The sequence below is a fragment of the Ursus arctos genome, unplaced genomic scaffold (genome assembly GCF_023065955.2).
Source record: "Ursus arctos isolate Adak ecotype North America unplaced genomic scaffold, UrsArc2.0 scaffold_25, whole genome shotgun sequence".
In the NCBI taxonomy this organism is placed as follows: domain Eukaryota; kingdom Metazoa; phylum Chordata; class Mammalia; order Carnivora; family Ursidae; genus Ursus; species Ursus arctos.
The window spans coordinates 4,239,748-4,262,230 of NW_026622930.1; the positions used below are offsets into that span (position 1 = coordinate 4,239,748).

General features: G+C 53.8%; 1 protein-coding gene across 1 annotated transcript; it reads right to left on the bottom strand.

The window, feature by feature from the left end:
• Positions 1–702: 702 nt before the first annotated feature.
• LOC130544824 (uncharacterized) lies at positions 703–6,272 on the bottom strand. The gene is made up of 5 exons (XM_057318664.1): positions 6,044–6,272; positions 5,520–5,958; positions 4,808–5,109; positions 2,112–2,169; positions 703–2,021 (listed from the first exon to the last, which is right to left on the bottom strand). The coding sequence occupies exons 2-5, from the start codon at positions 5,750–5,752 to the stop codon at positions 1,970–1,972; spliced, it is 645 nt and encodes a 214-aa protein (XP_057174647.1). The 5' UTR covers positions 5,753–5,958; positions 6,044–6,272; the 3' UTR covers positions 703–1,969.
• Between the last annotated feature and the right edge of the window lie 16,211 nt (positions 6,273–22,483).

Genomic DNA, 22,483 nt, shown 5'->3' on the forward strand with positions numbered 1-22,483 from the left:
GAGTACGCATTGTCTCCATTTTACAGATAGGTAAACTGAGGCACATAGATGATGGCCTAAGTAACTTGCCCAAGATCCCAAAGCCAGTAAACACAAGGCAAATCATACATGCTACGAATGATTCTTATCTTGCACCAGAAATAAACAAATCATGCCGTGGAAACCTGTCTTCAAATACCTCGATTCTCATGACCCAAGAAATCCCCACCCCCAGCCCCACCTCCCCAGGGCCGGCTTTGCTTCCCAGAGGTCACCCTGAGGACTAGGACACTCGAAGGGGTCGTAACACAATGCGCACGTAAAGCGTGTGCCTTCCACACAGCCAGGCTGTTGGAATGGCCCAACGGTCCCCTCCGCTAGAATGTGTCCCATGTTCAAGATGATTTCATACAGGACAGAGGCTTACCAAACAAGCTTTCTTCACTAGTGAGTCTCCAAGGAAGGGGGAGTAACAGGGACCAGAAAACCACGGTCGCCCCTACAAGGTCAGCGTCACTCCTGGGAATTCTGGGCCGGGTGACAAGTCACACATAAAGCACTCGTCGCGGGTACACGCTCCGTCTCCTTACCGTGGACGGGCACCGGGTGCAACGCGCCTTTGTGGAGTTTTCCCAAGAAGAATTTAGTACTGAAAGGAGATTGGCCATGTAATACTCATCATAAATAAAATGAACACACCATGGACAACCTCCATTCGAGTACCTGACTAGGGCGCTGGCTTCCGGCATGTCCCAGACAGCAGGCCTGAGGACGCAAGGGGTATGGAGTGAGGACGCCGGTGACACCGATGTGAGGAGGATGCACGCTCTGCGGCTAGCCCCGCTCAGCCGGCCCCGCCACAGTGTGCAGACCCACTAAACCTTACTTGAAATGAGCGCCCCCTCCAGGAAGCCATGCGGGGAGGGACGGGCTGCGGGGCATCACCTGTTACACGTGAAGGGATGACTTCCTGTCAAACACAGAGAGACTCTACGACAAGACTACCACCTTTTCGGGAACTGGCATCGTGCGTACGTGGTAACCCCAGAGGGGTGTGGACACGGGGGCACACACACACACGGGGAGACACACACGTGCTCCAGACCATCCAGTCAAGTGTGTGCACACGACTCCAGTTCCTGAAGCTGGCATCCCCCCAGGGTGCCTGAAGCCTAACTTTGATACTTAAAAAAGCATCAGCCATGCACGATCTGTCAAAAAATAAAGCGAGTGCATCACGGAAGACCTGTTGGCACCGCCTCCACGAATCTTGCCACGGATGGAACACACAGGCGGTTAGGAGCAGGGCACACTGCGTCAGGACGGTACACACCCTGTAGTCAGCTCTGGCCCATGGTCCCCTCTTCCCCCCACCTCCACTGACCCCGGAGAGGAATGGACACCGAGGTCTCCCCTTAAAGTGGGACCCTGCCCCAAACAGCCCCCTCCACAGCAGGCTTTGGTACTGAAAAATAGGTGAACCATGTATGATTCGCATAAATAAAGCGAAGGCAACATGGATAACCTAACTTCGAGTACCGCATATGAGTGCCAACCAGTTGCCAATTCCTCTTCTCCAGGAAGTTCCCGTAAGGTCAGAGCGAACACTGAAAGTTAGCAGACGGAGAGCCATGCAGGGAAGTAGACCCGCCATGTTCAGTCGTCCCATCCTAGACCCTGAAGTAGCCCAGATGTCAACACCACTGTGCTTGGCGCGGTAGCTCAGAAGCACTTCCGGGGGATTTGAATGTGAAAGGTCAAGTGCATGAGAAGTCACTGTGCTGATCACAGCAAGGAACACTTCCCCGTCTCACATCAGCATCACAACCGACAGCACGGATCCTTTCTTCACATAGCCTTGTGTCCAGGAAGCCCTCCAAAGCTGGAGTTCTCCCCAAGGAAGCTGACTTGGCAATACTGATTGTTAAAAAAAAAAAATGATAGCATGGGATACAAACGTTATTATAGCATGCACGGTGTGACACTGACCTCAGAATGATGGCCTCATCTCCAAAGGTGGTCTTAACTTCCAGGAAGTCTCCCTGAGGATAAATTGCACATTTAGGGTTAATAGTCCAGTAGACGTCTGATCAAAAAATAAATCTTCCATTGTTAAAAGTAAATTCACATACCTAGCAGATGGTACTGACTCCGCGCCCATCTCAGAAGCTGGCACTGCAATGAGGCATCCTGCCAAGGTGGAAGATGATACTGTGAAGGGGGCATCCAGGTAGGATTCATTTTAAACAGGCAAGTACAAGAGCAAATGACAACAAAGAGACAGCCAGATAAATGGCAGCATGGGGCCAGATCAGAGACCGTTTTTGCCTGATCCAAGAAACCCAAGAAAAGACCAATACATAGAAAAGTACTCATAGAAATAATAGAGGAAGACATCTTTGAAGCAAAGGAAAAATTAGCTCTGAATCAAGAAGGCATAATATGATTCAGAAGAGTTGAGAAAGAAAACTAGCGACCGAGTTAGATCCTAGTACTGAGCTAACAGAGAACCCTCCCCCCCACGAAGGCGGAGAAACGACGACCAAAACACAGCCACAGCCAAAATCAACTGATAAATAAATGCACAGTTAAAAGGAGTGAAAGGAAGGGAAACGATGTGCTGCCAATGAAGAGAGACTTTAATTCAGAGTGACAAGTTTGCAACCTGCCACCAATGGGACACTGCATTGGAGACTCCAAGAGTCTGTGGTCACACTGTCCAAGTAGAACAGGGGATGTGACCTTGGGCCCAAGAAGTGCCAAAATCCGGACAAGAAAGGAGAACTAGAACACTATACGGGCCCAGAGAAATGACAAGAGAGTGTGCTTCCGTCTAGGCTGTGGATGGAATGACTTCTGTGAGCAACGAAGCTCCAGGACAAAGATGTGGTGAGGATTTATACCAGCTGTCAGGTGTGGGAATCTTTAAGCCAACAATTGAGTAGGAAAACTGGTCCCCCCCTGGTGAAAGCCTTGGGGTGCCAGACAGAACCAAACACGGAACTGTAATGTCACAACTCCTCTGCAAAGGGAACAAAACAGAAACACTGTAATCCCCACTGATGATAATATCACTACAAAAAGCTATAAAAACCCATGAAGAAAAGCATCATCGGGAGTCCACAGACTCAACAAAGAGAAGGACTGTACCCCTCCAGCTGAAAGAAATTAACAGTGAGTATCTTTAAAGTGACTAAGTTGATTAAAAGAGTTACAAATCACAGGATCACACAGAGCACCTGAAAAAACAGACGAGCAAGTAAAGGTAATAGAAGCAACGGTCAGACATTCTCAGACATGAAAGACCTCACAGAACGTAGTCCACCAAAGCCTTCCTAACAAAGTCTATGAAGATCCACCAGACTGTACAGTCCAGCTAAGCGGGAGTTACGTGGAGAAGCCACGTCAAAAGAGCCAGTGAAATGCTAAACGTAGCAGACAGTGGAGCAGTATCTACGAAGTTCTAAGAAAAAAAAAAAAAAGTAGGCTGAGAATTTTATACCTAGCTAAGCTGTCCCTTGTGTGTCAAAGCAAGAGAAAGAGATTCTCAAACGTGCGAGTACTAAGCAGTGGTGTCTATGAGCCATTCCTGAAGGAACTGATAAAATCCATTCCATTGGGAGATGAATTAAAATGAAAAAGTCTGGAAGAGAGGCTCAGCTTAAGGCAAAACAAAACAGAACTGGTGGTCAGTAAAGAATCCATTTAAATATAAAACTATGACGAAACGCCTGTAAGAATTGTGGTTACAGAACAAAATGCAAATACCTCCAACGGGAAAATGAAATTGTAAAAAGCAGGACGTGGGTCAAAATGTAAGGGTGCTGGTTTCCTTATATTTCAGAACTAGGGGTGAAACTGAAACAATTAAAAACTAGTGATCCCGACCAGTTAACGTTTTACACAAGAATTTCCCTTAATTTTAGAGGGATATTTTAGGAATGAATATTTCTTGTGAGAGTGAGAGACCTTTATCGATTCTTCCAATTTTCTTCAGCTTACTTTTTATATTAAATTCGAGTAAAATTAGAGTTAACCTTTTTAATAAAAAGATCAGGTACTGTGTGATCTCATATTTATAAAATATTTTTCTCTTTGTCTAAATAGACTTTTCTATTTGCATATTTGCTCAGACAGGTCTTTGAAATTTCTGCAATGAAGACGGTTATTTCTGGGTGCACAGAGAATTGGGCAATTTTCTCCCCTTTTTATTTACATTTTTCCACATTGCTTGAATTTTTATTATAAGCGTGTGTCATTTTCATAAATACAGCAATATGGTAAAATAATTATTCTTTTTGGAAAGAAAAAGCAAGGAATTGAAAGCAGAACTGCCCTCTGTCCTCAAATTTGGTACAGTTTCCAGGTCAACAGATGTAGTGAATCACCCATTCGCTTAGCCCAGAAAAACTGCTGAGACCAATGCCCTTCCCCAACTTTGCCAGCATATCTAAGGAGTCCTCCCTCCAAGACAAGATTTAACACCAAAAGAGAAGGCAGCTGTCTACTTTCCTTTAAAACACAAAAAACAATCCAGAAGCATCATGAACACCCCTACCCCCTCAGTCACTTAGGGTCCTAGATGACATGCTTCTCACCCCAAATTGGCAAGGTCCTCCATGAACAGACTGAACAAGGATAAGGAGCATTAGGGGCACCTAGCCACTAATTCCCCGGGGGCCCGCTGCAGGATCAGAACATTGGCATGGGACCCACAGGAGTGTGGCTTCCCCGAGGTTGGCATTAGCTCCAAGAAGACGCCTGACGAGATGTGGTACCGAAAAGAGATCGACCGTGTATTGGGCATCATTAAATAATGCGAACTCACCACGGACAACCTCCCTCCGAGCACCATGAGGCGGCGCTGCTCGCAGCGTCCCTGCATCCGCGCGGTCTGGGCAGCTTGGATGGGAGTGGCCTCTGAGGGTGGACGGGACACTGAGGATGAGGGGACCAAACGTCTCCATCCCCAAGTCAAACCCATGCGCTCCGGCCAACTCCTGGTTCACTAACCCGGGATGAGTTGCACAGGAACATGCCACTTCCTGTGCTCGGCTGCCCATGCAGGCGACACTCAACAGTGCACAGAAGCCAGCCACGTGTGGGTCATGGTCAACGAAGCCAAGAGCTCTGGAAAGACCACACGTTTGCAAAAACAGATTAGCCACCGCCTCCGTGATAAACCTGGAATCACCCGAGCGAGGGCAGTTCCCTGAGGCTGTGAGGCTGCTGCAGGTTAGTAAACCAGGGGTTGCAGGGGCCGTCTCCTGGTTTCTCCTACATCCCAAGAGCGGACTCATAAAAGATGCCTCTTGATGCCCCTCCAACACCAGGTCTGCTAGTAAAAGGAGCTCGCCACGCGTATCTCAGTGTTAGTTCTTTGAAAGGTTAGGGCATCCCAACAGCCCCCCTAGCTTATCCTGAAGGCGGTGGTGCCCCAAGAAGTGGCCCTAGGGTCGGCCGGGACATGGGTTAGTGCGTCAGTAGCATGCGTCCTCAGGAAAGCACTTGCTGTGGGCTCAGCCGTCCAGGCACCTTACCTGGGAAACGGCGCTGGCACAGGACGCCTTCCGAGGCAGAATCTGACACTAAAAGAGAGGAGAGCCGTGTATGACTCGCTTTGATGAATCGAATTCATCACGGCCAGCCTCTCTTCAAGTACCATAAGTGAATGCTGGCGAGAATCCATCGCCTCTCCCGCGCGGGCAGCTGCCCTCTCCGGAGCCCTGTAGGGGATGGGCGGGACAACATTGGGTAGTGGGCCGAGTGACATACTACCACTTTAATTGCATGCTCACCCGAGACGCACTTACCCTAAGGCGGGGTGGACCCCGCGAATCTTCCTGCAAGAGGGGACACCATTCGATGGCCGTCATGAAGCAGCGCATCGTGGTGGCCCCTCCGCTCTGACAGTGCGGCCGCACTGCCCAGAGTGCCAGGGCTGCTCCCCAGGGCGGGCCTCGCCTCCGCGGGATCCTCCTGTGCGGAGACAGGATGCTGCAGGTTAGGGGACCGGGCGCCTCACCGCACGGATGAAACGCATGCTCGGCGAACAGGTACGCACCCTGGAGAGGAGCTGGCCGGCTCGCGTCAGGTCCCTCATCGGAAGGCAGCATCACGTCCCGGGGGCGCTTCAGGGAGGCTGGGTGGTGACCGTGATGAGGGGGCTACCGAGGACGAGGCACCGCGTTTGAAGCAAACACACTTTCCCGACCACGGCTGTCCAAGTCCACCGAGCAGCTGCCGCCACAAGTCCGCTGCTGTGTGCCCAAAGTTGGCGGGACCTCCAAGACGTCCTCCTGGGTGGGCGGGGTGGGTGCTGAGGGTTGGTGACTAGGTGGCCCACAGGGTGAACAGAGTACTTGCCCCTCTGGTCAACCAGTCACACACCCTGGACAATGCTCACACCAGCATCTCTTCTGGAAATTGGCCTTAGGCCCAGGAAGCCTCTCTTCCGAGTCTTGTAAGGCGGCGCTGGCGACAGAGCACAGCCATGTCCCCAGAGTTAGCACGGCCCGGGGGAAGGCCCCCTATGGGTGGGTCGGATGCTCAGGTTAGTGGGCCAGACGACTTACAGCTAGGTCAAGCTCGGTGTCCCTGGCCAACCTTCCATCCTTGTCTTCTCCACACGGCTGACAACACGAACACATCTTCCCTGAGGTTGCCCTCGTGTCCGGGAAGTCCTTAGAGGTAGCATTTGGTACTGAAAAAAGTGTTGTCCGTGAATGATTCGTCATAAGTAAAGCGAATCCACCACGAACAACTTCTCTTCAAGTACCACAGAAAGGCAGAGACAAGACAGACAAGAGGTCCCCTTCCTCTTCTCTGGGGGGCGTGGCCTCCAGCCGCCGTCCTGCGGGCAGATTGGACACAGTGTTAGTGACACTGTTGACAGGGGTCGCCAGAACACGCTGGAGGTTGGGGGGGCCATCCACTCACCTCCCCGGGAGGGGTGCTGACACAGCCCCCCCTCCCTGGAGTTGAATTTGTGTTCCTGAGTCCTCAGGGGCAGGGTTTAGAAACGAGGAGAGGGAGCTGCTTGTGCTTCGAATTGTGAACTCGCCACAGGTCAGGGTGCTCCACGCGTGTGTGGACCCAAGGGTTTCTGAACGGAGTCCTTGGACTTCTCAACAGAGCACACTCGATTATCCATCAAGCACATGGAGGCACTAGCCAAGCTCCTTCACGACTCATGGGGTCCACCAAACTGGGGGAGTTCCAGAGAGATCCCCATGGCCACTTCAGGGTGCTCCTGGAGAGTCTGGCCAGCCCGAGGACCCGAGGCACCCTCAGGAGGATCTGAGGGAGCTCACCAAGCTCTTCACCATCCCAGGAGACCCCCTACTCCATTCCCACCTGCCCTCTTCCCACCCGGCTCTACTACCCATCACCCCAGAAAGCAATTCCAAGAAGGATGCTATCAAAAGTCCCTCGCCCACCTTCTCCCAAACAACCCTCGACCAGCAGGACCAGGTTCCGTCTTCTCATGGTCAGAGTAATCTCTTCAACACAGATCCTGTGTCCCCCCCGCCTGGAACCCTCCCACCGCCACCACCTCACGCAGAGTAACATCCAAACCTGCCCACCTCAGCCGGCCACTCCTCCATAGCTCAGCCCAGCCCCACTGGCCTTCGTCCTTCCTCTCAAAGATGCCAAAGGGCTTTCCATGTACCATGCCCTCCATCTGAAACGCTCTGATCTCAGGTTGCCATCTGACCCACCCTCTCACTTAGTTCTCGTTCCCCCTCCCCAGAAAGAACTTTCCAGACCCCTGTAGTAAACATAATCATCCATCCCACTTCTGCTTCTCTCTGAGAGCTTACTCTACTTTCTTTCTCTCCAAATAACTCAACAGTGGACAAAATTATATCCCATAGTTGGCTTCTAATTGTCCATCTCTCCCACCAGGCTATAATGAGCAAGGACTTTCTATTGTCCACTGCTCTACACAACAGTTCAGAGGAAATAGCTAAGTTCTAGAATCATCTAGAATACAGTATGTACACAATCTTTTGTGGAATGATTGAATCATTCCTCATTGGTTGATCAATTCACGGACCATGTGGTTATGCCAGTAGCAAGAGAATCTGATGATGAAAAGAGAAAGCCCTACAGAGAAAGCATCATGGCCAAAGCAGATTACCCCTCCCCAAGGCCATCGTAAGAATGGGCTGGGTCTTGCGGGAGAGGGAAGCAAGTGAGACCATCAGAAAGAGTCTGCTCTTAAGCAGACTCTGCTCAACTCTCTCTCCACATACACCAGAAAGACATGAAGCCAACATGTCTCCCCCGAAGTTGACAGTGCTTCCAGAAAGCCTTTCTGGGCAAGATTTGACACTCAGAAAGAGTCTGCCTTGGAGCAAATGCAATAAAGATGACCCATTAGGTATCAGCCAGCATCACTACCACATCCTCACCCTGGCGTGGTCTCCAGGGACTCATCTTATAGCGAGGCCTGGGTTCTTCTGGAACAGGCAGCAGGTGTTCGGTGTGAGTGGGATTCTCACTGGTCAACCTCTCATGACGGGTGGTGCAGAAACCAACACCCCTTCCAGAAGATCACAGCCCAGCCCCCCCAGACAGCCACTGTCTGCACAGAGTAGCTTCTGGTCATGGGTGCGACGAGTGACGGGCATCATGAAAGAAGCATGTGCGCCGTGCTCCACCGTCCATGTACATACCTTGGGTGGGTATGGAAGCCAAGACCTCCTCCCCGCAGGCGGAATGCTGTCCGGGAGGCCCTCCAAAGCAGTATTTGATACTGAAAAACTGGATGTCCCTGTATGATTCGTCATAAATACAGCGAACACAGCAGGGATAACCACTCTTCAAGTACCGAAGGCTAACGCGGCTGAACTGTGTCTTCACCAGAGTCGGCCTGGCCTCCAGCTAGTCCTCCTAAGGACGAATTGGGGACTGAGGGTTAGGAGAATTGGGTGCTACGTGTTGTGAATCAAGCCCATGCTCTCTGGCCAGCCATGCATTCCTGTCCCCCAGGAAGGGGCTGGGACCAACAGCTCTTCCCAGGCAAGATCGATACTTAAAAACACAAACCTTCCCTCATATGACTCAGCATAAAGAGAGACAACCCAGCAAAGAGAAGGTCTTTTCAAGGGCCAGGTCCTGGCACGGCAAGGGAAGCCACCCCTCTTCTCCCGGAGTCTGTCCCGAGAAGTCGCTGGATAGGCAGGGACTGTGGATCAGTTGACATACATCACTGATAAAATGTATGTTCTCTGATCAACCATCCACTCCCCTATCATGGACAACGCCCTGCCCTCATGCGGCAGTCCTGTCGGGGCACATGTCCAGGTGGCACTTTGTCCTGAAAAACAGCGGCTCCGATGCGATTCGCCACAAACACGGTGAAGCCCCAGCAGTCAGCCCCGGAGGCTGAGCGTCCAAGGTCTCCGCGGGAGACGGGGAGGGGAGCTATGTGGCTTAATCCTAAGTAAGGCACAGGCTCTACGATAAGTCCTGGGGACATCATTCCTCTGTGAAGTTGCAATTTTATCCAGGAAGGATGAAAGAGTGTACTGTGTTTATGGTACAGAAAGCACTGCAGGGTGACCTGCCATGTCTGCCCCCCGCGCACCCCCCACCCCCCACCTCCTCCTGTAGGTGGGCTGAATGCTAAGGCCAGATCAGCTCTGCCTAGACCCTGGGCTGGCACTGCCAACAAGCAACTTTCCCAGAACAGCCTCGTGGGCAGGATGGATACTGAGAGCTGAAGGACCACGTAATCTATACCATGAATACAGTACTCCCCAGACCAAAACTCTGTCTTCGTGACAAGTGGGGGGGGAGCTGGGCACTCAAACGGCCTGGCCCCCGAAGTTCCATAAGGACAGGCTGTGGCCTGGGGGCCCGTGGACCCCCACATGCTGACTCTCCACCCACGGACGGTGTGATGGGGCTGACAGAGATCCCCTCCCTGCAGGTGGGACACCTCCACGCATCCTTCCACGATACCAGCATGAGGTCCACGGTGCGACACCTGCCACGCCCTCGTGGCCGCGCCTCGAGCACCGAATGCTGACAACCACGTGGGTGTCCCAGCGCCAAAGCCTGCTTCACTGCGGGCGGGGGCTTCTCCTCCTTCTGAGGGTGGAATGAATTCTCTAGGTCAGTGGACGAGGAACAAGTTCACCAAAAAACACACACGGCAGGGTCGACTCTGTATTCACGTACCTGAGGCAGGGGCTGACAGTCCTCTTACTGTGTGGCCGCCATCCTAACACGCCTCCATCCTAAACGCACGCCACCCACAGACCCGACCACGCTGGTCACCACAGACGGAACAGAGGCATCAGGATGGGGGGGTGGGGGGGCAGCCTTTGCAGCAGCTCCAGATGTCACCCTCAGTATCGGTGAGATCCTGGGGCGCAGGTGACCCTCCACCAAAGTTGGGGTCTGGGTCAGCCCCCCACCCCTACAACCAGGGGGGTGCTGAGACTGCTGTTCTCCCCAGCTGGAGGTCGCGTGCAGGCGCTGGCCCGGGGCCGAGCTGTGGAGGCCGCGCCGTCGGCTGCGCGCACCTTCACGTGAGCGCGGGACAGGAGCGCGGGACAGGAACACGGCCCAGAGCCGGTCTCTTCGAGACCCGCCTGTGGGCGCTGCCTCGTGGGAGTCACCTGAAAAGGAAGCAGACAGTAGGGTCCGTGACTTCACAGAGACCCGCAAGCGGACAGCGGAAGTCAGCCTCCCTTTCACATACCTGGAGAAACGGGGGCCCTGAGTTCAGGGAGCCAGCCGGGGTGGGATCTGACCCTTGAAACAGATTGCCCTCAGAGAAGTCTCGAAAGAAGTGACTTCTCCTTGAAGATCCCAGTGGGGTGGACACCACAGTGTATCCGGGGGCCAGCACGGCCTCCGGGAAGCCAGCCTACAAAGGGCTGGGTCGGGAGGCTGGGGGCCAGGCAGAGCTCCACCCCCAGGAGCAGGCTCACTGGCCAGGCACCCCGAGCCGCCCTGCGGTCATGTGGACACGGAGGTCCCGTCTCTGGAGCGGACCTTGCATCACACCCTCACTCCAAGGCAGGTCGGCATCGAAATGGGGCCGACTTTGTACAAATCAAAAAACACAGCAAGTTCACTGCAAAAACACGGCAAAGCCACCCGGGCTCGTCCCCCCGCCGGCCTCCCTTCCAGGAAGCATGCCTCACGGAGCTCAGGCTGGGCCCCGGCACCCATCACACACCAGAAGCACACACGCTCACGTCTCCTGTGCGGGCGGCCCTCCGAGGCACAGTTTGATATTCAAAAAGAGGTTAACCATGTATTATTCATGATGAAAGAAGCGAACAGAACACGGATAACCTCTCCTCAAATATCCCTGAATAGCTCTGACACGAAAACCATGGCCTCTTCCCCACCGGTGCCTTTGTCTCTGGAAAATTCTCAGGACGAGCTGAATCCCGAAAGTCAGGGAGCAAGGCGTTCACAGCCTGTGAAGAAAGCACAAGGACCAGCCTCAGCCGTCCGCTCCCACGCCTGGGTCCCAGGACCTACGCTTGGCCCTGACACCACCATCCAAACCCCAAAGTCCAAGCCATCCTCCCAAAGACTTCCGAAGCAGATTCTACGCGAAACAAAGCAACAAGAGGCCTTCCTCCAGGGATTCCGGGCAGATGGGATTGGATGACAAGGAGTGGTCAGCAGATGAACGTATGTCATAGACATACCTCTTCTGATAAAATGGAGTGTCACCGATCCCGAGACAAGGTCTCTACCACAAGATGGGCTTGGTGCCAGGAACACCTCCTCCGGACTGACTGCAAGGGAAGGATTACAGAATTAGAGGGTCCAAGCCATGAATAACGCTGCTGACCCAGGACCTGACAGGTTCTGCTCTGGGCTGACACTCGTGGCCTCTCCCTGACGCAGCCTTGTCTCTGAGGAGCCTCTGAGGCCTGATTTGATTCTAAAGACAAGTAATCTCATGACATTGACGCGTCCAGGGAGCCCGTCACAGATAACCGTTGTTCACAAACCCAAGAGCGGCGTGTGGATTCTGGGAAGCTCTCTCGGGATGGATGGCGTAAGGAAGGCGGGGGTCCGGGGGCCACACATCACAGATAAGGCACGTCACGTCCAGCCCCGAATGGTTCCAAGTGTTGTCCACCGACCAGCAGCGCTAGCATCACTTGGGAACTTGCTAAAAATGCAGAATCTTGGTCCCTGAATCAGAATCTGCCTTTTAACAAGATCCCTAGGTGATGAAAATCTTAGAAGCATTTTCTAGTGTGAGGGACACTGTTCCAGCTAATGCTTCACACATACACGAACACGCACACTCACACACACACACACACACACACACACACCCAGAGGGGCCGCTGACCCCAGTGTCTTATTCTCAAAGTCTGTTGCATCTGAGACTCTAAGATAAAGTGGGTGCAAAAGAAGGCCTGTGGCCGAGAACACACAGAACTTTCACTACACAGCCGCTCGGGAGCACGAAGGGGTAGGAGTGGCAGGAAACACACGGTGTTGAATGTTTGCGCCTCCCCTAGGAGGTCCTCCGTGCTCAGGATATATGCCAAAGACCTGGGGACGTGGGACGCAGGTGCCCCAGCCCACCACCTACGTACCTAGAGAGATGCCTGGAAGCAGCATCTCTCCGAGGGACTCCTCACGGCTAGTATTTAAGAACAAGAAGATAAAGACAGCTGAATAATTAGGTGAACGTCTTCCAAGTTGCCCCAAACACCCACACTGTATCTCCACCCCAAAGCTGGTATTAGTGCAAGGAGTTCACACTGACGGCTTGCATCCTGGGGTCACTGAACTAGTTATTCTAGATCTTCAGAACAGTCATGCTCCACGGTAGGGCAGGGGTCGACGTCCTCCTGCTGAAGTCAGCACTGTGCTTGAGAGAACTTTTGACGCAAATTTGGATACTAAAACAATGGTTGTCCGATATTAATCACCATGAATATAGAGACCATACTACGGACAACCATTCTTTAAGCACCAAAGAACTGCACCATCCAGAAGAGCTTGGCATCTTCTCCAAAGTCGGCGTCCCTTCCAGAAAATTCTTCCCGGGCGGTCCAGACAATAAGGGTTAGCAGGTCAGCTTCACACACCGAGAGTCAGGCACACGCTTGGGGACCAGTCACATCCTCAGGCAGGGGAAGGGGACCGACATGACGACCTGTCCCTGAGGTTGGCTTCAGGTCCCAGAAGCAGGACTGACGAGCCTTAAATGCCGTGCCTGCCTAACACCGGACATGACCAACGCAAGTCGGCAGCAGCACCGAGGAGCCCGCCGGGCCCTGGCTGAGCGCGACCCTGCCTCCAGGGCCCTCACCACGAGCCGCTCTTCCGGCACGAGCCCTGGGGAGGGGTGCCGCCCGCGGCCCTGTATGGGACCGGCCGTGGAGTCCAGGGAGTCTGGGAGGCAGGAATTGATACTCAAAAAGAAACTGTCCTCGTATGATGTGTCACGAACAGAGCGAACACACCAAGGATCGTTTCTCCTCAAGTATGAAACAGCGCAGACAGGACACCGGCACCTCCAGGTCTCTGGCTCAGGGCTGGACAGGGACTGACTCAGCAGACCCAGGCACGCGCACACACGCCCACGCGCTCACACGCAGGAACACACCACGCGCGCACGCACGCATGCCGCGTGCACCTCGGACAGCCTCTCATTCAGCACTGGGGAGACGAGCTCCCTGAACCCGCGCCTCGCACCACTTGGCGTCCACACCCAAGAGGCCTTCAGAGGAGGACAGCGGCGGTCAAGAACCCAAGGGCTGTCCCCCTGACACGGAGAACATTCTCGCTTGCCCTGCCGGCCCCACCGTATCCGGCCATGTTTCCGAGCGCCACCACGAGAAGGGCCTCAGGGGCCCCCAGCACGAATACGGCACCCACTCTGGTCTCGACAATCCAGTCACATACCTGAGGGAGGGCTTGATGTCCACATCTCGACCTTGCTCCACAACTCCAAGGAGGGAACGTACCACCACCACCACCACCACCGAGGTCACGGCACGTAAGCATCACAGCTACAACTCATGAAGCGCCAAGCGCCAGGCTCTACTCTAAGCCACGTACAAGCCTTCACTCCGTCAGCCCCCAGCAGCCCCCGCGACCCCCCTTGGACAGGCGAGGCAGCAGGCACAGCGCGATGAGATCTTGCCCAATGTTGCATGGTTAGTAAGTGTCAGAGGCGGGATCCAAACACAGGAAATCGAACTCTACGGTCTGCGCTCTTGATACTGAAAAAGTGGATGACCCTGTACGATTCGACATGAGTAAAACGAACAGGACAGGGATAACCACTCTCCAAGTACCAAAGGTTAGCACGGAAAAGAAAGCCACTGCCTTGGGAGGACTTGGTCCGTCTTCAAGGCGCAGTCCTGGGGATGAATTAGACGCTGTGGGTTAGTGGACCAGGGCACACGCACCAAGCAGAAGCGTGCAGGCTCGCGGACCGAATCACAGCAGAGACGACAAACACCGCCCCGCACCAACGCTGACCTGGCCCTCTCAGGACCCAACCACACACACAGCGCATGCGTCCTGACCCACCCACACGTCACAGGGACAGGTGACATTGCCTGGGCCACGCACCCGTGAAGTCCCCTCCGAAGAGTGGTGACCCGTGAGCAATTTGTCACACAGCAAATGACACGCAGTCATGCACACACATACCGCCTTGCTCGCTGAGTGCGGCTGGGTCCAAGAAGACTCCCAGACAAGGTTTGATACTCACAGAGAGCTTGCCCTTGTATATTCTATGTCAATAAACCGAATATACAAAGGGCAACCTCGCTTTAAGTACCAAACAGTAGCAAGGGGCAGGTCCATCGCTATGGTTCACAGGCCTGGCCTCGTCTCCTGGGGTCCGTCCTAGGGAGGGGCAGGACATGCAGATCGGCAGACCCGCGGGCAAACACCTCCTGCCAGGTGTGTGCCCGTCGGTCAGCTCCCCATCCCACGGAGCCCAGGGAGGGGCGGAGACGCCAGCACCCCTTCACTGCAATCGGCATCATGTCCAGGAATCACTCCGGCTCAGGACTTGTTCCTGAGAAGGAGATCAACCCCACAGCCTTTGAGTGCACACACAGAGCTCAGCCTCTCGATTTCTGCAAAACGACACCAGGAGTGGAATGAGCATGAGCACCTCCTCCAGGAAGTTCTCCTGATAACGCACTGCGCACTGAGGGCAAGGGGACCGGGCATATTTTTATCGTAGATAAAGCAAAGGCCCTGTGGTCACCACCCCATCATACCTCCCACAGAGGCATAGATATCGATGTCATTCCCAGAATCAACCCCCTCCCCAACACCCTCCTGGAGGTTGGCATCATGCCCAGGAAGCCATGCTAGGACAGTTTCTATGGAAAAGGAGTCAAACCCCACATACCACAGAGTAATGGAGAACACACGCCCACAACCAGTTCCCCAGGGTGGCGTCTTCCCTGAGACGGCCCCCACGGAAAGAGCAGCAAGTGAAGGCTACGGGCCAACAGGGGACCTGACTCACCCCCCGGGTGAGGTGCTCACCTCTCTCAGACGATATCTGCTCCTGATGGGGGCTGCCGCAGTACTCCTTCCCCGAGGCTGGCCCCAGGGCCAGCTCACCCCCATGGCAAGCAGGGCAAAGCCAACAGTCACATGGCCCAAGAACTGTCTCGGCAAACAGAGCCGGAGCTCTCTTCTCCCAGCCATCGTCCTAGGGGTGAACAAAATGCAGGCTGTTAGAGAACTGGAAGGCAAACACTGAGATGGAAGCACGTCCCTCTGACCTTCCCATGTTCACGTACCTGGCCCAGGGGGATGGGCTCCCGTGGCTCTTCCCCAGAGCCCGGCAGTTCCTATGGAGGACACTGTCTCCAAGGCAGGACATGGACCACAAATCACAAAAAGAAATAGCTCTTACAGATTCATCTCAGGGACCATGAGCAGGACAATGTCCATCTGAACACTGAACCTCAGCCTCTCTCCCAAAGCTGATGCCACCTCCAGGAAGCCCTCCAGAATAGACTAGTGGGGGTTGGTTCATCAGGCTTGAGACCATCCTAAATAAAGCCAGTGCTCTGTGGTCGACCATCACTCATGTGTTACCCTCGAAAGGGGCTGGTTTCAAGGTCGGTCTCTGAGCTTGACATTGCACCGGGATGCTCCTGGATATGACTCGGTACTGACAAAGGGCAGGTCCATGCATAACTCATCTTTAAAAAAGCAATCCACCATTAAACTCGGTGCAGACAAGAGGAGGCTTGTGCAAAAGGCCCCCCCACTCCCTGCCCCCACCAGCATAGCACAGCCTCTGGGGAGTTCCCCCCCGAGGAGGAGCCCAGGGTCAGCATCACAGCCGAAGCCTGGGCCCAGGGAGTGCGGACATACCTGGGAAGGGCTGCCATCAGCTGACATCTCTGTCCTGAAGATGGAGCTGGGTCCGAGCACCTTCCCCGTCAGAGTTTGATACGCAAATAAGAGTCTCCCCCTGTATATTCGCCATTAATAAAGTGAACATACAAAGGGTATCCTCTCTTCAAGTACCAAAGAGCGGCTCCAGCGAGGACCACACTGCGTCTTCTGGGGCGGCCTCCTGCGGGGCCTGAGACCAGGGGGAGGCGCCAGTGACAACCCTGCCCCGTACGCTGTGACCCAGCCCTGATATGGGCCATACTTCCAGCATCTCTCCAAGACAGGACTGTCTCCCCACAGACAGGCAGTCCTCCATGACCTGACGTAAAATGGATGGACAAAGACTGACATTCCTTCAGGGCCTGCAAAGCTGCCCTGGGGAAAGCCTGCTGCCTCTGTCCCAAAACACTGCCTCCAGGAAGCCCACCTGGTAACACGTTGGCTGCTTGAGGGCAGAAGACACAATAACATGCATCATTAGAGGGGGAAAAAAGCAAAACAGAGAAAACCAACACACTCCATGAAGGACTGCCCATTTGCGAATCGTGTAGCACGGCTGAGACAGGCATCCCTTCTCCCGAACTTGGCAACATGTCCAGAAAGCCACCTACACTGCCACTCAAAGCGCCCATCTAGGGCAAGATCCATCAGAGGAAAATGAAATACCCATGGGCCAGCACACTCTAATCAAACAGATAACGACATTAGGAGTGCCGGGTCCTTCCGTCACAACCGGCGGTGATGCCAAGGGGCTGCCTGTGAACAGAGGGCACTGGGGCTTGATGGTCCCAGCAGCAAGTCTCACACAAACCCTGGGGGCTCTGGGGCCACTCCATTCCCTTCCTCTGGACTGGCACCAACCCACATCTCAGCCAGACACGGACACTGCTCTGGAGCGCCCTTCCACCGTATCTGGGACGTGAATAGACCAGGAGGTCTCTTGCCAGCGTTTGGCATCCTGTCTGGGAAGCACATGCCAGACCAGCTGCAAGGATGCTTCAGCCTCACATGAAGCAGGCCGACGCAGAGAAGCACTGCTTTCTAAACAGAACAGCGGCTCTGAAAGGAAAACCAGTGCATCATCTCCTGAGGCATCATCTCTCTAGAAAGTTCTCTGAAAGATGCATGGGACAGGGAGGGCGGGAGCACCAGGTCACAAAGAGCAGGACAGAGGCACAGGCCCAGTGGCCAGCCGTGCACCTGCCTGGCCTGCAGCGGTCCTGACCCTCTGCTGAGCCCCCGAAGTCAGCCTGGTCTCCGAGCAGCCCTCCCAGGCGGGATTCGCTCCTCAGAGACAGCTGGTCCTTGCCTATTCATTACAATCACACAAACACACGAAGGCCAGCCTCTCTTCAAGTAGCAACGACAGCACTGGCAGGGAGGCCACTGGCTCTGTGACAAAGTTGGCGTCAGCTCCAGAAGTGAGCCTAAGATAAACAGATGGGATGGGCGGGGTCAGCGGGCGGCACACGCCCTGTGTGGAGTACCCGCCCGTGGGGGGACTGCGCGCCCACGCCACCTGGACCCCCTGGTGCCCCCACGGGTGCCCTTTCCCGAAACCGATAGCCTGCCGGGTACTGCCTAAAGTTCCTGCGGGAGAGGATGGTTCCAGAAAACGCATCATAAACATGGTAAACACACAGAGAACAAAATTCATTCAAGGTCAGTGAGCGGTACTGAGCACACAGCCTGGAAACAGCACATTAGACGCCGAGGGCGTACCCCACACAAAGCGTGGGGCGACGCTGTGGTCGGCTCCTGTACCCGGCAGGGGTACCCGCACCATCTCTTCCTGGATGGTGACTTCACGTCGTCGGAGACTTCCCAGCAGCATTTGATACTGAAAACGTGGATTTTCCTCTATGATTAATCATAAATAATGTACTCATAGAAGGAGAATCTACCTTTTAAATACCAAAGAAGGATTCTGTCCAGGAGAACGTGAACCTGTGTTTGAGTCATCAACAGTGAAAGTCACGTAGGGCGGGCGAGCTTCCACGCGAATCCGGGACCACAGCCCCGCCACATGGTAACCTCCCCAAGCTGGCCTCCCGTGAGAAATGGCTTCCAAGCCTGTACGATCCTCAGGCGTTGTCCGTAATTACCACACGATGTGCAGCCCACCACATTTTCACCTGCCCAGGCCGGGGGGAGGGGGTGGGGTCCCGGGGAGGGCTCTCGCCCTACAGTCTCCTCCAGAAATATTCCCAAAGCAGCATTTGATACTGAAAACATGGATTTTCCTCTATGATTATCTATGAATCACGTAAACATAGAAGGAATATCCACCTTTTAAATACCAAAGAAAGACTGAGTTCTGGAACGGACAAACGTGTGCACAGTTCGTCGAAAGTAGAAGCGAGACAGCAGAGCAAGTCGCCTTCGGCCGCGTGGCCCAGCTGAGACGACACCCATGGCCTCTCTGCCTGGGGGCTCCTCCGCGAGCGGGGCCTTCGAAAGGTGATGGTCGGCAGACATATGGCTCGAACGAGGCCCATGTTCCGCGGTCCACCAGCTTTTCACTTACCCTGGCGGGGGGCGTGGCCCTACCTCGCACCCCTGACCGCGGCTTCAGGCCAGCCATGTTCCCGAAGCAGCATTTGATACTGAAAACGTGGATTTTCCTCTATGATTAACCATCAAACACGTAATCATAGAAGGAAAATCTACCTTTTAAATACCAAAGAAGATTAATCCTGGAAAGCTCGAACCCACGCACAATCCATCGAAAGTGAAAGGCGCGTTGGCTGCCATGGAGAGACCGTGACCACAGAGCCCAGCCTCTTCCCCGAGGTGGCAGCTCAGCAAGGGGGTCGCGAGACGGGGCGGTGGGGCGGGGGGTGGGGGAGGGGGCGCGGGGGGTGGTCCGCGGGCATATGGCACGAAGAAAGCGCGTAGGCTGGGGTCCACCGTCTTTCCACTTACCCTGGAGGGGCTCACCCCCCCCGGCTCCCCTGACGGTGGCATCAGTCCAGCCATGCTTCCCAGCAGCATTTGATACTGAAAACGTGGAATTTCCTCTATGTTTAACCACAAATAACATAAACATAGAAGGAATATCCACCTTTTAAATACCAAAGAAGGATTTAGTCCTGTAAAGCCTGAACCTCAGCACGATCCATCAGAGACAGAGGTAACGCAGGGTGGGCGCGCTCGGCTTCTGCCCGCTGGGCTGGCAGGGTGGCGGTCAGCTCTGAGGACGGCACCTGTCCCATTGCTAGCAAGAACCTAAGTTTTGGGATCTGTCTTCCATTTGCTCCCTCTGTTGGTGGGGGGTGGGGCGCACAATAACCCTCCTCTCTTTCCCCTGAGGGAGGGTGGGTTTCGTGTTCAGAAATGTTTTTAAAGTAATTTCAAATAGCAAACATGTGGATTTTCCTCTATGATTAACTATAAATCCCGTAAACATAGAAGGAACATCCACCTTCTGAAAATCAAACAGGGAACAGCCCTGGAAAGCCCTAACCTGACCCTAATTCATCCTGAGTAAAAGCATCCCAGGGCAGTCAAGGACCTTTGGCACTCCGTGGAGGAACTGTGATGCCAGGCCCTGGCCTTGTCCTGTCCACATGACAGACCCGGCTACCAGGCGCACGACTAGGGGCGGGCCGGGCTGTCACTCACGCTGTCACTCACCCCCTAATGTCTCACGGGGATTTCATGGCCACCACTATTTGCAAAGAGGGTCTGAGTCTAAAAAAGGGGACATACTTCAAAAATTCACCATAAATAAAGCAAGCACAGGAGGGATGACCATTCTTTAAGTTCCAGAAATATCACAGACAAAAGAAAGACGGTCTACAACGTTCCAAAGTCAGCCCCAGATCTGTGAAGCCTGCCTAAGGCACCAAAGGCAAAGGCCACATAGAAGTGTGTGCTGATGGTCAAGCATCTTTTCACGTACCTTAGAGGGATGACGACACCAGAGAACCTTCCAGAAAAGGAGACTTGTATCCAAAAGGTCCCAATAGCCAGGGTTTGAGAAGTCAATGGGATCGGCTGTTAGGAGTATATTAGAGAAACAGATCACAAACAGTATCTCTTCAAATACAGCCAAGCGGCAGCAAAGGATGGCTATTCACCAGCCGCTGCCACTCCCCCCCAAAAAACACCACACAGCTTCCAGAAAAATCATCCCTCAGGTGGACTGAACACAGGGGCTTACCGAAGTAGATGCCATCGGTCCTCGGTAGAGCCCGCCTCCAACAGCACCAACGATCCCAGACCCAGTCCCTGTCCTGCCAGGTTGTCACCCCCGCCACCACCCTCCTAAAAACAGATTCAGGACTGAAGACAAGTGGGCCAGGTGGCCTTCGTCATCAACACAGCACACGCTCTGTGGCCAACCCTCCATTCATATTGCACAAAGGGGCACCCACACTGATACTGTTTTCCTAAGGTTGGACTTGTTTCCAAAAAGTCTTGCACTCGAAAATCAACGCCTTTCCCAAAGGGTGGGGCTGGGAATTCCTCCTAAGGCCATACAGACACTGAGGATAATGTGGACCAAGGAACACCCCTCATTTACAAAGAGCCAGAGTCCCTCCCCTCCAGATGCGGCTTGTTGAGGAAGCCATCCTGATCCCCCAGAGCCCCCAAGCATGATCTGTCATAAATAAAGCAAACACACGGGGCCAAGTGTTCTTCACATGCCACTGGGAGCAAGGCCACGCTCCCTACGTGCGTGCTGCCTCCAGGAAGTCCTGTCAAAAATAACGAGACACACTGGTTAGGGGGTCAGAGGGTCTAAGTCATACATAAAGTCCATGCCCTCTGCGGCCAACACCACGCGTGTACCCAGGGGGCATTCTTGCAAGCGTGGCCACGAACAAGGGGGCATGCTCTCCAGCAGGAGGAACTGGCTAGGCCATTGTTTTTCACTGAAATGCAGACAGCCAGGCAAGATCTGGGATAGATAGAGTGACCAGCCACCAAGGTCCTCCTCAGGTACCCCGGGATGGCAATGCCAACCCTACCTGTTGTCACTTCCAAGAGGTCCGGCATCACTGCCCTGGTGTCCTGCTAGGGCTAAAATGCGGGTTAGGGTACCAAAGGTCAGGGAGCTGAGAGTCCTGTCTGTTCACGGCATGGCTTCCTCGCCTCCCCTCCCCTGCCACCCTCGTTCCCTCCTGGAATGGCTTCCCTTAGAAGGCTTCTTGAATAACCCACTTGCCCCCCAAATCCTGAGGCGTCCCCACCAGGTGTAAGGAAAAGGTGTGTGTGAATCACAGCAGCGTGGCCTCCAGGAAGACGCAGAAAGGTAAGCCAGAGCCTACGTTCTGGGGACCTGGGGAACCCCTGACCATTAGCTGAGACCGGAGACAGGGACATTTGAAGAGTCAAAGACCCCATAGTCTCTCTCCCTCTCTCTCTCTCTCTCTCCCATTTGGAAATTTCCCCCAAACAACCTGGTATTTCACACCTTTAAAAAACAGTTATTGTTAAAATAAAGTTACATTAAACTAAGTTACATACTAAAACATCAGTACACCTGCCACATACTTGTAAGAAGTCCCACGATCATCTCGTATTTGTCATTTCAATTTTTTTCAGCCTGTGTCTGTGTCTTATCACTTCCTGTTCAGGTTTAAGCTTTAGAGACCAAGGGGCTAGAGAGTGTGTATTTGGGATTCTTCTAAAACTCTGAAAACCAGGTTAAACATTTTTTTGTTCACATTTGTCAATTTTTCAGAGGAATTGGTGTCACAGAACCTAACTTTCCACACTTACAGGTTTACCTTCGGCAACAGGATTATATGGCGATTCATTCAATAAGTTCTCAGATCTCAAGATAAGTCCATGCAGAACACTCGCCATCTGGTCAACCATCTGTGCTCATCCCCTCAGAGAGGGGCTCCCACTCACACGCATTCCTGAACCTGACACCACGTGCCGCGGGTCCTTCAAGAAGGCATTTGATGAGGAAAAGAGATCAACCGTGCAATATCTGCCATAAACAAAGCAAATACATCACGGACAACCTCCTTTCGAACATCTCAGACCAGCTTCTGCGACCTTGCTTCTCCTCCGGCTGCCAGGGAACCCTCCTACAAAGGAGACAGAGGGTGAGGGTTCGCGCACGGGGGCGCACGCCAGCCAAGGGGCGCCCTCCGTC